General features: G+C 42.5%; 1 protein-coding gene and 1 long non-coding RNA gene across 5 annotated transcripts in view; one reads left to right on the plus strand and one right to left on the minus strand.

Annotated features, from left to right (window-relative positions):
• The window catches only part of kif13ba (kinesin family member 13Ba), a 50,189-nt gene that overhangs the window by 6,687 nt on the left and 26,483 nt on the right, over positions 1-17,019 (minus strand). The window contains exons 11-39 of one of the 4 annotated variants that reach the window (XM_015007767.2): positions 14,719-14,831; positions 13,972-14,083; positions 13,675-13,887; positions 13,487-13,597; positions 13,265-13,399; positions 13,023-13,153; positions 11,644-11,730; positions 11,305-11,495; positions 10,930-11,209; positions 10,272-10,434; positions 10,028-10,183; positions 9,204-9,353; positions 8,996-9,121; positions 8,728-8,901; positions 7,930-8,087; positions 7,129-7,261; positions 6,868-7,023; positions 6,662-6,761; positions 6,353-6,479; positions 5,599-5,654; positions 5,395-5,519; positions 5,038-5,313; positions 4,779-4,931; positions 4,605-4,682; positions 4,471-4,521; positions 3,185-3,335; positions 2,373-2,470; positions 2,196-2,258; positions 705-1,263 (exon numbers count right to left, since the gene is read on the minus strand). In XM_015007767.2, the coding sequence (XP_014863253.2) occupies positions 705-1,263; positions 2,196-2,258; positions 2,373-2,470; positions 3,185-3,335; positions 4,471-4,521; positions 4,605-4,682; positions 4,779-4,931; positions 5,038-5,313; positions 5,395-5,519; positions 5,599-5,654; positions 6,353-6,479; positions 6,662-6,761; positions 6,868-7,023; positions 7,129-7,261; positions 7,930-8,087; positions 8,728-8,901; positions 8,996-9,121; positions 9,204-9,353; positions 10,028-10,183; positions 10,272-10,434; positions 10,930-11,209; positions 11,305-11,495; positions 11,644-11,730; positions 13,023-13,153; positions 13,265-13,399; positions 13,487-13,597; positions 13,675-13,887; positions 13,972-14,083; positions 14,719-14,831 (4,426 nt within the window). Of the gene's footprint in view, positions 1-704; positions 1,264-2,195; positions 2,259-2,372; positions 2,504-3,184; positions 3,336-4,470; positions 4,522-4,604; positions 4,683-4,778; positions 4,932-5,037; positions 5,520-5,598; positions 5,655-6,352; positions 6,480-6,661; positions 6,762-6,867; positions 7,024-7,128; positions 7,262-7,929; positions 8,088-8,727; positions 8,902-8,995; positions 9,122-9,203; positions 9,354-10,027; positions 10,184-10,271; positions 10,435-10,929; positions 11,210-11,304; positions 11,496-11,643; positions 11,731-13,022; positions 13,154-13,264; positions 13,400-13,486; positions 13,598-13,674; positions 13,888-13,971; positions 14,084-14,718; positions 14,832-17,019 lie in introns of all 4 variants that reach the window. The other 3 variants (XM_015007764.2, XM_088004128.1, XM_088004127.1) reach the window with 3 other exon arrangements.
• On the plus strand, positions 4,866-6,057 carry LOC148160173 (uncharacterized). The gene is made up of 2 exons (XR_015762482.1): positions 4,866-4,963; positions 5,043-6,057. It is a non-coding gene; the product is annotated as an uncharacterized LOC148160173 (long non-coding RNA).

A 17,019-nucleotide genomic window follows, 5' to 3' on the forward strand; every position in this document is an offset into this window, starting at 1 on the left:
TGCCACAAGCTGGAGTTAAAATTTTGTTATCTATATTACTACTGTTAAAGTCTTGTTCTAGTAATCTACATTCTGTAGTAGGGACGAGGTAAATTACAATATAACAAAATTTAAAGTTTTGAAATGTTTCTCACACATTTTATACACCTGACCGAGAACAAAAAAATGATTTAACAAAATAATCCCCCAATTTTAATAACTTATCAATAAGTTGTTGAGCCATTAGGAATAATAAATATTCATTACACTGAAACTATTCAAACAAATCGTGTTAATATTCAAATTAAAAGCTTGAACACAATATATGAAGAGAGTGGAAAAAAAAATCTGTACAAAAATGTCCTCACTTAGGTTTCTTGACATTTAGCAAATAGAAATAATTTTGGAAACTCTAATTAACCTAAAACAAGAAAAATTTGGTCTGATTTAACTTCAGACAGCAAGAAAAGAATGGATGCGTCTTTTTGTAAGATGTATGAAAATATCTGGTGTGAACTGTAAACAACATTTTCCAAGTTTATGCTTTTAATCAAACGATAAATTGCACTTTATTACAAAACTGTGCAGTTTGAATGTCGGACACTTTCCAAACCTTAAAAACACCTAATTGAAACTGAAGGATTTTCAAGGATTTCAAGAACCCGCACAAACCCTGGAAAGCGTCGGCATTTTGAGCAATCTGGCCCTTTAAATCTCACACTTACCTACTGGGGTGTCCAGCTCCACGCCCACCCACACTCCATCTGCGAACTGCGTCGTCCCCACGTAGCGCACAGTTCCGGCCTTGTTGCTTCCTACGGTGACGTACTCGCCCTCCGTCAGCCAGTCGGGCGGCACGTCGTCATGACCGCGGCCATCGCCGTCGTCCACAAAGATCTCCAGCCGCTCAAAGCCTTCAACTAGCTTCTGGTCGGAGAAGGAGAGCTCTGCCGGGACGCTGTTGTTGTGATTGGACGCTACGACAGTCATCTTGGCGCCACACTGGGGGGGAGAGGTCACAACATCGTTCCTGTCAGCGCCCTGCTGCTGCTGCTGGGGGTTTGAGGGTGACGCCACGTCGGCGCCCAGGAGGGACGAAGACGAGGAGGAGGGTTGGAGGACGTCGGACAGGGTAACCGTGGAAACGCTAGCGGAGAAATAGCCACTCGACGACTGGCTGAGGGGGCTTAAAGGGGTGGTGTCATGCGGGTCATGCACAGGAAGAGGAGGGACGTCCGGAAACTCGGCCCTTCGGTCTTTGGCAGCGGGTCGTGGGGCAGCAGCCTGCAGGGGCCCCAACGGTTGCCGTGGCAACAGAGGGACAGGCGACAGCATGCGGAGAACAATAAGTAAAAAAAAACAAAAACACCAAGGATAAAAATCAGCAATCTCAAAACTCTTCATTGTGAGTCAACAGGATGTAAAATTTAGTTCATGAATCCAGACAAATGTTTAATCTAATAAAATACAGAATATGGCTGTCAGTGCTGTTGGTTCTGCAGAAACTCCCATTCAGCAACCGTTGCTACAAATACAGCAGATGGTAGTTTGATAATGTCACCTTCCTAAAAATCAATATTTGCAAAGAAATGACTTGTCTGTTGTATTAGGAAGGTGAGGATATACAACTTTTCATTGAAAAAACTATGTTGGAAGTAAAATAAAACTAGCTCCTGAAGTTTACATCTCTCTTCCTCCTAATATCAGCAACTGACACCTTCTCACATTATTAACAGATTAATTTTGTGCCTCTATAAACAATACATTCAGATTATTTAATCCAAACACATTTCAATTTGAACAAGGAATTCTGCAAATGTAAACATGCAAAAGTTTTTGTATGTTAAAAAAAATCTAAACTAATCAAAAATGTTTCTGGCAATCTCCAAAGAAATCTCACCCAATTAGATGAACTAAGAAAATCTGCTGGTCACCGGAATCGACTGGTTTTACATTCAATCTGCATTTGGATAGTTAGAAATAAAGTCGGCGGGCGCGTAAAAGCTGCAAGAAGTTTTTAGAACAGTGAATGACTTTCTGCAGATAGGCCAGCTGTCCCCTCTGCAGCAGAGGGTTGTATGTGAATACATTTTGAAGTGCTGCTCCGATCGCCTTTTTCCTAACAGACCTCCCAATTCTGATTTTGACTGATGCCAATATTTTTGTCTGAAAAGTCGCTAAGTTGGTTACATTACCACTTCATATGGATCTCTCACCGTCTCAGGCTTGCCTCTGCTGTCATCCCCTCCCGTTGATGCAACGATGCGAGGCACATGCTGCTGAGTGACAGACAAAAGTTTGATCACACCTTTTAATTGCTCATTATGCAGTCGTTTTTTTTTTCTTTTTTTTTTTCTTTTTTCGCTGCATCAGCCGTTTCTGTTTCCGCTGACCTGCTGGCCATGCGGCGAAGGTCTGAGCTCCTTCTTGTCGTCCCGAGCAGGAAACAGAGACTTGAGCAGTTTGGGCATCTGAGGAACCAGGGCCTTAACTGAAAGATAAGAGGCAGCAAGTCCTAAACGACCTGGGGGAGGGAGAAGAGGGGGAGAGGCAGCGAGGTGGAGGCAGAGGAGAGGAAGGAAACGAGAAAACAAGAGGAGGTCCGGGAGGTGGAGGAAGTGTGAAAGATTAAGACGAGAAGTTGAAAGCAAGTCCAGAAAATGGCAAAAAAAAACAAACAAAAAAAACACCAACATAGTGACAGATTGACAGAGGAAGCGTCTAATAAAACAACACAGAGGTGATTTATTTATCAGCTAAGATATGAGGCTCTAAATTACTGCGACAGAAATTCATTGAGATCATTAATTCTGTTCATTTCTGAAACAAAATTAACTTGATGTCACACTGAAATGGGAAAGAAATCACAGTTAAACCAGCTAGCCATCAGAAATATTCACAATGAAATCATCAGACATGGCACAGCACTGATCAGCAACGACGTTGGCAAGGTTAGGAAAGCAGAATGGGTGTAAAAAGCTGAAAAAACAACTTAAGAAAATGAGTTCACACATTTTATCAAAGCTGAGGGATGTTTAACAGTGGGAAACATGGAATAAAGCGATAAATGTCTTTGAATCATCACACAGGAGAGGAAAACGATAAAAACAAAGAAGAGGCAGAAACAAAGAGACGGAGGTAGTGGAGAATGGCTAGAAAAGTAAAGATGGTGGGGCAGAGAGGCCATAAAAGGCAGGATGTTTACCTTGCTCTGGTTCCTGGTTCTGTGGGGGGGTCATATTGAAGGACATAGAGGATGAAGAGGGGGAGGTAGAGTAGGTAGACGGGGATGAAGCAGGGCGAGGGAGGGTGCGGTGAGAGGGCATGAAGATATCCTGCTGACTTTCCCATCGACCCTGAGGAGCAAAGACAGGATTAGTTTTGGAATGAAGGAAGTTTTCAGCAGCGGCGACTGCAAGAGGGGGGCGAAGGGGGCCATGGGACCCTCTTAAAAAATACTGGCCACCCCACTGAATCATGTTCAGGTTATTGAAAGGTATACAGAGCCATCTTCTTCGATCAAGACATGAATGCAGAACCCATTAAACAAATAAATACATTCATGAAGTTATATATATTAAAAGAACTATTCAAATTTATTTTCTTTTGTTTTATCAATACAGACCTGTCAGAAAACTAGAAGGCCAATTTAAATTTATTTTCGTACAAAACTTGCTCGTGTTTTTAGCTCATATTTTTTTGATGTTGTGATTGTAATTTTGCTTATTTTAACAAAATAGGTCTGTTATAAATGAGGCAATGTGTATAAATAAAGGTTGTAATGGATAGTGAACCATTTAAATTAAGTTGCCTAAATTATTCAAATTTGTAGACTATTGTAAATTATTTGAAGTGAATTTTAAGGATGTTGCAGGTTGTTTAATAATATTTGTCTGTTTTGATTAGCACTGTTGGTGGTTTGTATTTTGTTTTGTTTAACTGTATTTGCACTTTGCAATGTTTTTTGTTTGGTTGTATGTACCTCACGGGCTGCCGTAGCTAAATGAGGGCAGGCCCTATAAAAGCTGGCAGAATCATTGTACCAATGAATGACTTGAACAAACTGTCAAAGATGTGCTTGGCACCATCAACACTTAGTGTTCCCCGGTGAAAGCAGTGAGGTACGTTTTATTTTGTTGTTTGTGTGTTGCAAGTTTATTTTTATATTCTAATATTTGTATATCTGTTTAGTTTTCACGGTGACTACGATGATTACGGTGACTGAGGTAATCAAGGTGATTGAGATGACTGATGGGCCACATCAAAGAAAATAAACAAATCTTGAAAATGACCCGTCGAGACCGCGCAAATTAATTCAAGTGCTGGGGAGCTGCTACAAAGGTAAAATAAAAACAAATAAATAAGAATAGGTGGAACGTCTCATTATGACCCATCATTGGATCAGCTACTGCCATATACAAAAATAAAAATTTAATAAATGTCTCCAGAGTTTAAAACCAAGCAGCAGGTTGGTAAAGGAATCTGCGCTACCTTATCATCCAACAGGCAAGACGTGGACAGGTCCTGCCTACTTCCAGACAGCTGAAACGTGAGACAGACGGAAACATTAGGAAAATATTTCTCCGTTTCTGTATCACATAGAAGAATATGATTATTTATTTTACCCTGTGAACAGACGGAGAGCTCAGACTCCTCCTGCTACTCCTCCCCTTGCCAGTCAGCTGCTCCTTCACTGCTACTTCCTTTAACAAGTTCAAACAAATCAGAAACGTTTAGCATTCCTGATGATCAGTCTTTGCAATCAGTCAGATTGCAGTGCTGGGAGGTTCTCCTTCTACCTGTCTGAGTCTGTCCAGGGTCAGGATGTTCTCCAGGCTCATCACGCTGCGGAGGTATTTCTCAATGGCGGCCTCGTCATCTCCCGATTGGCTGTTGTGTGCGCTCGCCGCCAGCCGGGCTAGCATCTCCCTGTCCTCTGAACCTGGAGCATCCTGAAAAAAGGAAAAAAAGGAAACAATTTCAGGTACTGGCAGGAATACTTTTGTGAAGCACTTTCAGCCAAACTAAACGCTAGCGTCCTCCTGTTCCTCGTCTTACCCCAGGAATGTTGGAAACCACCTCGAAGGTGACGCCGCAGCCAGGTATGGTGCTGCGGGTCGACATCCTCCTGAGGAAATTGTGGGCGAAACCCTGGCGACCCGGGTTGACATTGACGCAGATCCTCTTCCTCAGCACCAGCTGCATGTCGGCGGGGTGGCTGAGCTGGACCACCGCCCGCACCGTCAGGTAGACGCGCTGCTCCGGCCACGACCCGCCGCGACTCAGCTGGGGACACTCATGGACGGTGGAGTCCCACGACGCCTCGGCTTTCACCTGGCGGTCATTGAGGGTCATCACTGCAGCGTGAGCAGAAAGGCAGCCAGAAAAAGAAGGAGAGAGAGAGTAGATGCTCACCTCTCCATCGTAATGTTTGACAATCTGCAGGTCGAAGAAGTCGTCCTCGTCTTCTCCGCTCAACATGGCGTCCCAGCCTCCGGCTTCAGGAACTTCAAATTGCTCGTGGGAGCCGAGGTCGTCGGCTGGGGGAAGCGAGAAAATGTTTGATGAGAAACTGAGGTGACGTTAGGGCAACCTGCTCTAGTTAACAAAACTGATTACGTTTAAGGTCCAAGAAGAGGACTGGAATGTGCGTTTCCATCCCTGGTAGAGGCGCCCTGCGAACAGAAAAACAGTATTTTACAGGCACTATGGATGTGGGGTTTTTATGATTGGGTGATAAATTGATTTTATTGACCAACTGAATTTGTGATTTGTTTTTAATTTTCTCCATAGATTTTCATAGTTCGGAGTGATGTCAGCCATCTTTCTTCACAAGAGTGATTTACAGGTTTTACTTACTTGGACTTTGAATTCAGGCCAACTCTACCACAAAATATAAGTAGGGCTAAGATTTTTTTTGTGAGAATAAAGACATAATGTTATAAAAACTACACTTGAAATAATATGAGAATTAAGTCCTAATGTTACCAGAATAAGGTCGGAGAATGAAGTAGTAATTTTATGAAAACTAACAAAAAATAAAAAATTACTTATCCAGGATTTTCTCCTTAATCAAAACGACTTTTTTCTTGTATTCTTCTAGCAAAGTTGCGTCTTTATTCTGCTAATATTATGACTATATTCCTGTAATTAAACAAAAAGTCTCAAGGCCTGGCCCTAATACTTTGTTGTACAACTTACAAAAAGGGGAAGATTGAAAAATAAATCACTTTTTGAAAATATTTCCTATAATTTGTCATTTCTTTAACAGAAAAGAAAATGACAAAAAAAAAGAAAAAAAAATCTAAGATTTTATTTTTAACCCAAAGCGCCCAGCCCTACAATAATCTGCTGAACGTATCTGGTGACGTACCACTCTGCAGGAGCGCCAGGAATGCCGCTGCCAGCAGAGGGCACCATGACAGCGTTTCTCTCCTCAGTGAGAGTCAACCTCCACTCCAGCAGCTGCGCCTCCCTCTCCATGTCATCCTCTGTCTTTTCTGGAAGCAAACATGGTAACATTTAAACATGACAGAGACAAAGTGAACATTTTCCGTTTTTTTCAAATCTGTTCCTGGGGTTTAAATTAAGCAGCATCAGCCAATCATTTTACAACCGTTTCTCCCGAACGCCTGTTAAAAAAAAAAAAAAAACATTGTGTAATTTCATCTGTAAATGTTACCTGCTTTGCTAACCAGGCTCTGCAGGTGTTGATCCAGGTATTCCTGTCTCTTGGTGAGCGCAGCCAACCACTGCCGCCGCAAACGTTCCAGATCTCTATCCTGTCCATCAAGGGCTCAGTTAATGCGTTCTGTCGTTTATAGACGCAACTTCACCTAGAGCATTCTGAAGCAGAAACGTGGAGCGAGTCGTCACGGTTTGGCATACCTGGTAGCTGTCCATCTCGTCCCCTTCCTGGTTCGCGGTGCTGGTCCTGATCTCCACGCAGCCCACCGACACGGCCAGCACGATCTCTGCTATCAGCGGCATCGTGCCCGAGTCCTGAACCGAGCGCACGTCCACCTGGACTCGCCTCGACTGGCCCTGGGGTCGACGTGAACCCAAACAGCAGTTTGAACATTATAAATCAGCTTTTCGTCCTCCTCTGGAGTCATGCCGTCTGGGACTGTGTAGGTTTTACATCCCTACCTGTCGAAGCTGGAAGATTCCCCCTGTGCTCACGTCTCTGGCTGGAACTACTTCCACTGGAACAAAGTCTCCATTTTCGTTTATTTCCAGGATCTGAATCCACAGTTCCAGGCGACGTGTGACCTCGCTCCACCTACAATCAGTTTTTTTTTTTTTAGTGTTTTTTTACAAATCAAAATCTTAAAAAGTGTGAGAAAGTTAAGAAGAAATTCCCGAGTCACAAGTGGCTCTTTGAATTTTCCACAATGATTCTTTATAACTCTAGCTGAGATGATTTAAAAAAACCAAAACAGAACTAGTGTTTCTAAATATGAATAAAACCAAAACAAAATGTATTTGCTGAAGCATGATATTTTTGTCATTAGGTTTTTACCACCACCTTTTTTTGTACAAACATCTTCAGTTGTTTTTTAATTTTATTTTAAAACCTAAAAACAGAAATAAAAGGCGAGGTCTTAAAAAAAAAAGACACATTTCCTACAGTACATGTCCATCAAAAATTAATATGCCATGTAACAAACTATGCAAATTTGAACTCCATGGTAGCACGTCTAGAAGATATTTTTGAAAGAAAGAGGTTTGAAGTTGTCCAGAACACATGGAAGACACAGCAAACACCAGAAAGAAGGAGCTCTGGTCAGATGAGAACAAAGCTGAACTTTTTAACCCACATGCAAAAGTTCACATGGTGAAACATGGCGGTGTGGTAGCCAGACTTCAAGGAAAGATAAAGGAGCTGAACGCAGAGCGGTCCTGTCAGAGTCTGTCTGCAGGAAGATAAGCGAGTGTGTGAGCGTCTACCTGTCTCGTAGCGTCCGAGTTTTGGCTTGGATGATGCTGAGGTCCCACAGGGCCGGGTTTCTTCCTGCATCAGACTGCTTGTGTCCAAACACCTCGATGGCAACCGCTCCTTCAGTCAGATACTCGATGAAATCCTCTGTTACCGACACCGCCACCTCCTACAGCGTCAACAGAGAATCACATCTGTTAATCGCCAAATAATAAATAGATTCATCAGCAATAAATAAATAGATTTATTTACATGAAATTATTAATCTAATTAATGCCAACGAATTGATTACTGAAATAATGGTGAACCAATTTAGTAACATATTAATCGTTAACTCAAAAAAAAAAAAAAAATTGTTCATGCTTGAAAATAACAACACACTCAGAGCAGTAATAAAACCAAAACTGTATAAAATATATATTATGCATTAAAGGTAAGGAAAAAAATTGGTCTCTCTAAATTGTCCCTAGGTGAGTGTGTGTGTGCATGGTTGTGTGTCTCTGTGTTGCCCTGCGACAGACTGGCGACCTGTCCAGGGTGACCCCGCCTATCGCCTGGAACGTTAGCTGGAGAGGCACCAGCACCTCCTGACCCCAATTCCTTATTTAAGGAATACAGTTTTATTTGCATCTTTTAATGTATTTACAATATTACATTAAAACGATTTAAATAAGAATATCTGTAGAATGTGCTGATCATTTTTATCCAATTAATTGTTGGAATAATCAACAGATTAATCAATGGCTAAAGTTATGGTCAGTTGCAGCCCTAAAGTAATCGTGGATAAAAATAAAAATATTGACATTCACCTTGCAGCTGTCAAACACAACCATGCAGTGCGGGTCCTTTGAGTTGGGCGACGAGGAAGACGGGTCGACCTCAGGGGCCACGATGGTGGGCTCAGCCTGATCCCAGAACGAATACTGACAGAAGACGAAGTTGGACAGGTGCTGCGGCAGACCAGTGGCTTGCAGGATCTTTATCTGCAGTTACACCCAAGTCAACGTCAGAGTCAGAGTTTGAGTAAACGCCCGCAGCGTCGAAAACGGTCCAACGACGAGCATCGGCGTTGCTTACCGAGCAGACCAGTTTGCGATCCTCAAATTCAGAGTCCTGGTTGTTGTCAGGTTCATCTCCTCCTGCCATGTTGTCCTCCAAGCCCCCTCCCACTCTCATGACCTCCACATGCAAGCGTCCTGCGACCTTATAAAGGAAAACAGAGGGGAGGAAAAGGTTAAGTTTCCGTTATTGCACTTGAAAAGAAGCTGAGGAGTTCGGGTTGTACCTCTCCCTTTTGGTTGATGATGGGAACGGCGTACTGCAGCTTCACGTCGTAGAACAGACAGGAAAGGAAAACGTTGGCGACGCCGATCAGACTGTGATTCTCCTGCTCATCGAAGAACGGGTCGGCTCGGCGGAAGTATGAACGCATTACCTGGAGGAGGAGAGGAAAAAGTAAGCTCTACAGGGGTTTCTGAAGTTAAATGACATACTCAAATCTAATTTACTTTTTATCAGCATTTACAAATTCTACTTCAGTAATATTGGTATCAAAAATAAGCTAATACTTTTAAGACTCAATCAGAAGTGTAAGTAGTGCAATCGCTGCTGTAGTTTAAGAGAAAATGAGGATGGAACCTAAAATAATTTGGCAGTTTTGTTCCTCACCAGAAATTATTTTTTGCCTTATACAGCATTTAAACCTTTTACAAATATTTTTGTAAACCATTGATCCACCTGTACCTGTGCAAATATTGGTGCAGTTGAGGTAAACAGAAGGAAATTTACACAGGTTTTAGACCTTTTGCCTTTGGCACCATCTGCAAAAATTACTGAACTTAACGTATTTTTAAATGTCTAAAATAATTTATTTTTCATCTTTTTAGAAACACCCCTATTTATCTTTAACAAATTATTATAAAACAACCAGTAATTGCTAAATTTTACTCCAACTAATGTGTATTTCTGGAAATTCAGTGTAAAAGAAAAGAAAAAAAAATTTAGGCAAGCTACCAAAAAAATATACTCAATTTTTTTCGGCACTACCAGAGCTGATGAAGGTTTCTGTGACCCAATCAAGATTTATAGCAGGCTGTAGGGAGAACTCACTGGGTCGTCTTGGTGATGGACATGATAGTCCTGCCACTCCTGGTAGAGCTCCCTCATGTCCACCAGACGGTTCTCCATCTTCTCCAAGCTCCAGATCTGTTTGCCTCGGCACCGCCGTCGCACCTGAATGGCCGGTTCGCTGAGCACCGCGTCCCGCTGCAACGCAAACATGCCGAGGTTAACGAGCTGCAGGCGGACGCACGTTGGCGCGGTCCCGCCAGAGGTTCACTGTGAGGCGCGAGACCTTGCGGTTTGCGTTGAGGTTGTCTGATGGGATTTGCAGGGTGACTCTGTACTCGGTGTGGCGCTCCAGCTCATCGGAGATGAAACACGCTTCCTGCACCAGGAGGTTTGCTCTCACTATCTGTTCCCTGAGCCTCCGGAGACTCCTCACCAAAACCACCTCCCTGAAAGAGGACAGGAGACGGATGTCGAGTCAAAAAACAGTCAGGAGGAATTAGGGATGAGGACTGGTTATTGATTAATGATAACCAGTATATATTAGGAATTAATATATAATTCATAAAAGCACTAAAACAACAAAAACAAATGGAGTTTTTTTTCCTGCTCAACAATAATCTAGGAATATCATAAAATGGAAAGTGTTATACTTCTCATTTTCTATTGATATAAGATTTTAATTTCTTAGTAATAATTTCACTCTAATAAAAGATAAAAGTCTTAACCTGCATCAACCACCTGAGCTGGCGGGACATAGAAACAATCCATGGGCCAAAAATGGAACCCCCGTCTACACTTTGGACAACACTGGTCTAAGTGGATGAATTTAGCTGAAGAACTGGAACTAATTTTAATCTAATAAACCATTAATAGACAATTAATGATAAGTCGATTCTGTTTTTTTTAAAGTGTGCAGACCGTGAACACGCTCACACACACACCTGTCCTCACTCCACTGCCTCAGTCTGCTCTGAGCGCTGGTAGAGTGGCTCATCCCTCCCACACTGAGCCGCTCCAGGCTGCGGTAGTGAGACTGCTGTCCCTGCCCTGGCTGGACAGACATCTGTCCTCCGGGCTGGCCAGTGGACAGGCGGTCTGGGATGAGCTTCTTGCGGAGCTGCTGGAGTTCCTGCTCGTACATCTGCCTCTGTCGCTCCAGAGCCGATCGCTTCTCTTCCTCGTGTTGCCTCTCCAGAGACTGGAGGACCGCCTGCATGGGATCTGAGCACAGGCAGGAGAAGAAGCAGAAGAAGAAGAGATGAGCTAATGGTCTGCCTGGCAGGGAGTCGGTGCAGCGTTCTGATAGGTCCTCTCACCGTTGCTGCCCAGGGCCTTCATCATGACCTCGGTCTGAGCGAACTCGTAGGAGAAGCTGACCTCGCTGGAGACCTCGCTGGCCGTGTCGCCGTCGGCATCCAGCTGCTCACTGCTGCCACTGTTCTTCAACACGCCGCCTTCGCCCTCCTCTTCCTCTGCTGGCCGCAAACGCCGTTTCGCCAGATTGATTCTTCAAGTGAAAGAAATATAAGTCAGTGACTGTAAAGGTTTATTGTAGCTTTAAAAAAAAAAAAAGGTAAATGTCACAAGATTTAAATTCTAGAAGATGATACAATTTTTTTTTTTTTTTTTTTAAGGAAAAGAATGTTGAAAATTACCTGAAGAAGTGGTTGTTTCCCCAGAGGATTCGGTCACCGTGGTGAAGTTGCAGAGCACTGGTTACTGGAGAACCATTAACACACGTCCTGTAACACCAATAAATGCATAAGACCTTTAGTAATCAGGTTTATCTCTACTCCTTAACATTACTTAATAAATATCAGATGTGCCAATATATAGCTGCATTTCTTGATTCTTTATATTGATTTTCACTGAAAATTAAAAGGAGTATTTTCTATCACAGCAAGTTGGCTACAAGTGACAGAGAAATCTGATGCCAATTGGTCAGTGGTTAGTTGGGAAAGAACAAAAACAAACATTTATTTACAAATACTAAACACATGCCAACACTTCCCAGTGACACTGACTGAAGACTCGGCTAGCTAGTTTTAGTTTTTAGCGATGTATTTAAAAAAAAAAATAAAAAAAAAGACATAGGAAGCACAAAATGGGTAGTAAGTTATTTAAAACAGCAGATTTATGTCCAGCAATTAACTTAGAGAACCCAGAACTAATGTCATCATTGCTACTTTCTACATATACAGGGAAACGTGCCACTAACCTGGTCATCCTCAACTACATTATAAAGTTTTGAATCAGCCAAAAGAATTTACATATGCAGTATTTACTTATAATCACACAGGTTTAAGAAAGAAAAACTTTCAATTTATGCCTGCAGATGATAAATTGTCCCAGTAATTGTTGCTATAAATGATAATGTTGTTTTGAAACATTCTCAAGCAATATGTTTATAATAGCAAAAGAATGCCAGTTTTTCATCTCAAAGACCAATAAATTTTTATTTTGCACTGGACACTTAACACTTTAATTGAAAGATATTTTAAATATCCAAACTTAAACACAACAACCTAAAGAATAAATAAAACAGAAATAAAAAAAACACACATAAAAGTGACACTAAAAATAAAATGGATTTTGATGTCTATATAAAAACTTCGCCTCAAAAATTATTAATTAGAATAGAAATTATCAAACAATTGATTAATTGCTTATTCAGTATGTGAGCTTTTATCTCTGCCTGTTAGCTGGAAGCATCCTGTGATCTAATCCCTCATTGGGTGATTTCAGATGTGCTGCACACATTTTTTTTTAACGTCTCATTAAATCTCTCCGTTAAAACCTAAATGTTTTTTCCATTACATCTGACTGCAAAACCTGACGGTGTTGATCTGACTCTGTTTATCGGCATGGCATTGATGCAGATCGGTACAGACCTGTTCTCCAACTCTAATGTGGGAATCTTGGTTGTGCCTACAACACAGTTTTGTGTTGTAGGCACAACTCCAAATAACCTCCAGGCTATTTGAAGCTGAGTTCAGCTCATTTGCCTAAAACGTGTTACTGTGGCGTTCCTCACCGAGCGTTGGGGTGGGGGGTGAGGATGACGGCGGTCTCCGCTGTAATGTCGATGACGCAGTGCTCTGCCTGGATTCCCATCCCACACAGCTGGATGTCCTGGGAGTCTGCTGAGCCCACCCGCGTGTGTTCCTGAGGCACAGCACTCACAATGTTAGAATGTCGTAAGTAGGTGATACAAGGAAACCTCCTGCAGAATACATGCATTCCACCATGATGAGGAATACGTTTAGGCGTCTGTACCTTCAGGTAGTACACCAGCAGCTCATTGAGGGCGGGATCTGCGTTCAGGTTGACAAGAAAACTTTTATCATCTCCAACTTTGATCCCTGAAGACTGAAGGGAAATCCCCAGACTCTCCAACTGCTTCTGACGTTCCTGAAAGCACAAAAAAATAAAAATAAATAAAATACTGAGCCTGATTTCAGACACCGGCTGAACACAGTTGAGTTGCCGACCACTTACTTGTGCGATCTCCTCGGTTTTTCGGAGCTTCTCCTCCCAGGTGTAGGTCATCTCTTGGATCAACTTCTCGGACTCTTCCAGGCGCTCTTTCAACTCCGGAGCTTTCATCGACTGCGGAACAGAAAGCCGATGAGAACGGACAGAAAGCAGAGACGACTTAATGTCTTAGATTGCTGAAGAAGTCTCACCTCGGCCTGAGTGAGCTGCACTCGCAGTTTCTCCACTTCTTCCCGTAGCTCCCTGATGATGCGTGCGTTGGGGTCTTCGTTGACGACAGCGTGGTTAACGATGTTCTTGGCTCGGTCGGCGTAGCGCAGCGTCGACAGGGTTTCCTCGTAGTTGTCCGCTGCCGGGCTCACCGTTGCCACCATGGCTGTGCGACTGTTGCCCCCCAGGCAGTCCTGGAAAAGCAGTACAAACAGACGAAGTGTCGAAACGGTGGAAAATTCAAACGCAGGCTCAAATAGTTCAAAAGCGTTGTTTACCTTCAGCAGCCAAGTCAGAACAGAGTCTCTGTAGGGAACGAACTTGGTCTTGTTCTTGGCCGTTCCCTGTTCAGCTAGCGCAGAAATGACCAGACCAAGTGTAGTAAGGGACCTGCACCAAACAATACACGCATACTAGGGTTAGCGACCGTTAGCTTCTCATTACGCACCTGCTGCTGGCTGGATATCAATATAGATCATCTATGCAGTAAAAGGTTTCTGCAGGTTGCACCAACTCCAGCTTAAGACTTTTCAAGACCCTTTTGAATGGACCCGACGACCTGCATCTGAACATAAATGTATGAACTTCGTCCAGCTAAATGGCAATTAGCCATTGACAAGAAAACTTATCATCTCCAACTATATTTATCCACTATAAACACAAAAAAGCTAGCTAGCTAACAAGCAAGGGTATGCTAGCAGTGAGCTACCGGTAGCCTCAAAAGCCTAATGAGAAAAAAAAAAGTATATATTAGATTTAAAAAGTCCTGCCAAGACAAAATTTAAGACCTGTGATCAACATATTTAATGCCAACTTACTTTTTAAATGAATTTAAGCCATTTAAGCCCTTAAATTTAGATACATGAATTTATGACTTTTTAACGATGCTTTGATACCTTGCAGTAGGTGAACTGATCATTACATGTCCATTGCCCTTGCTACTTTATCTTATGGATTTCAGCTCCAGAAGTAAGTGTGGCTCATGTGAAAACACGTTGCAGGTTTCTGCTAAGAGCTTTGCCTACTTGTTGATGTTGCTTCCCTCCTTCAGTCGCTCTCCTGCTGCTCCAGTTTTTGCTGCACGTTCACTTCCAGCCAGGTCAACCAGACTTAAACGACTCACCTTCTCCCCACTCGTCTATTACAGAATAAACAAAGACAAACATTTTTAATTTTATCCACCCGTTCACCTTTGTTTCTTAGGCTAAGTTCACAGCAGGTCATGAGGCTCAATTCCAACGTTTGGCTGAAATCCATTTTCTTTTCTTTTTTTTTGTGTGTTTGCTGAATGATGTGACTACAATCAGACTTCTGTCCCCTCAATGACCCAAATGTGCAGAAGAAGAACATAAAAGTCACACAGCAGCGCACTCTCTTACACCCTCAGGGGGTATAAATAAATTTAAATCTTAACATTTTGGGCAAAACCTTTATGCGGAATAGTTTTTGAAAGATTAAAGCCTCTTTTAGCGGATAATAATAAAAAAAAATTTAAAGGCACGTGGAGCCTTTGCTTACAGAGCGAGCCGAGGTCACGTGGCAGCTGGACCCACCGGTGGGTCCGTCGGGTACTAGGGGTTAAGGAAGTAATAACAGATGTATCTGCTTATGGATAGATTTTTAAAGTTTATTCAGCAATGAGAAGCTGTCGGAATTGTCACACAATCACTAAAAGATGAAGAAAACCAAAGAAGAAAAAAGGCTTCAACTAGTAGCAGTGGCGTTTTGTGGAGTATGACTGCAACTTCTGTAGAGAAGTCTGTCTGGATACGTAGTCAGAACCAACAGCGGTGGGACTGCGATGTGCTTCAGTGACCAACTTCTTTCACAGTTTCCTAATTCTGATTTTTTTTCGGCCATTGTTTACTTGTGGTGCAGAATTATGATGCACACCTCACACCAATGACGTGCAAGTCGGATTACATGGGACATGACTGTTCAGACTGCAGGCACTTTGAAAACAATCAGATACACATATGCAAGTGGCACAAATCAGATGTTTTGGGGGGTGAAAAGATCAGAATTGAGCCGTTTAGTCTGCCGTGAAAAAACAAAAAACAAATCGGATATGGGTCACATATGGGCAAAAGAGGGGAAAAAAAAGAAAAGAAAAACAGATTTGGGTCGCATTTCCCTCCTGCATTAACGTAGCCTTAGTACCGCTTCAGTACCAGACAGTAAACGTTTATTGTGGAATGCAAACAAGCTGTGTTCTCCTCAGACACCATATTTAGAGAAAGAACCGTCAAACTCTTGCTGAAAAGGCTTTTTTTCCCCCTCCATTTTCCTCCCACTTGTAACTCTAGCAGGCAGGTATAAGTACCGTCCTCATCTCTCGGCCGCTGGTGTAAAGCTTCCCTCTGCGTTTTTCTGAGGACCGTCAAAGAAGAGGATATCAGGTCTCCATCTGTGACTGCTCAGCAGCTGACGAGGTTGAATCCAACACCTCACCAACACCTGATGTCAGCCCATCGCCACGGATGTGGCTCTGACCAACCACTTTACTTTATCAGAGGAAGCTCAGGGCGTTAAAGCACACTGTCTTACACTGAGTCATGTCGACGTAAAAAAAACACATGTCCGCCACTGCTTTGTGAGGTTTGTGTGAGGGATTTCCAAGGTTATGTGTTCCTTTTATCTTAAATATTATAGTTCGCTTTTCATCCAGCATCACACTGAAAAGTTTTACACACAACACAACTCCTGAAAGGACACAACGGAAAAGATGGGAGATAAAGAGCCAGCAGCCCAGGGTGCTGTGATACAGATCAGCCGCAAACGGGTACGCCTTCGCATTCCCAGAGGAAAACTCACTGTTGAACAAGGGAGATTTTATCATCTGGATAAATGAGGGAAAAAAAAGGATACAAAAGGAACTGAAGTTGTGAAAACTTAAGAGGGAACATATTGTAGTAGCTGCTTACTGCAACCAACAGTTTTTGGTTCAGATCTAGACGCATGATTAAGCAAGTGATATAATGATGAGGTGGCGAGAATCTTCAATGTGGTGTTTTGTTTGCATGATTAGAAACTCTGTAACCAGACTGGGTGATAACCAGATCAGGAGGCAGGATGTGTAGCGACAATGTGTCAAACTACTTGGCTGCAGTTTTAAAAAGGAGCCAAAGCAGATCAACACAGTCGAGATAAAAGTAACAAAACACACATTGCATTCATCAGCAATCTGAACAGCAAACAACCAAATAAGTTGTAAGTAAGTTCAAGGTGCAAACAAGAGTACAGAGTGTTTTCCTGAATGAAACTAATGATGTTTCGTGGAATGACTCACTCAGCAGTTGTGGGTCTTTACTACCTCTTAACCGTTA

The sequence above is a fragment of the Poecilia mexicana genome, unplaced genomic scaffold (genome assembly GCF_051168715.1).
Source record: "Poecilia mexicana isolate PSO_F unplaced genomic scaffold, ASM5116871v1 scaffold_3, whole genome shotgun sequence".
Classification (NCBI taxonomy): Eukaryota; Metazoa; Chordata; class Actinopteri; order Cyprinodontiformes; family Poeciliidae; genus Poecilia; species Poecilia mexicana.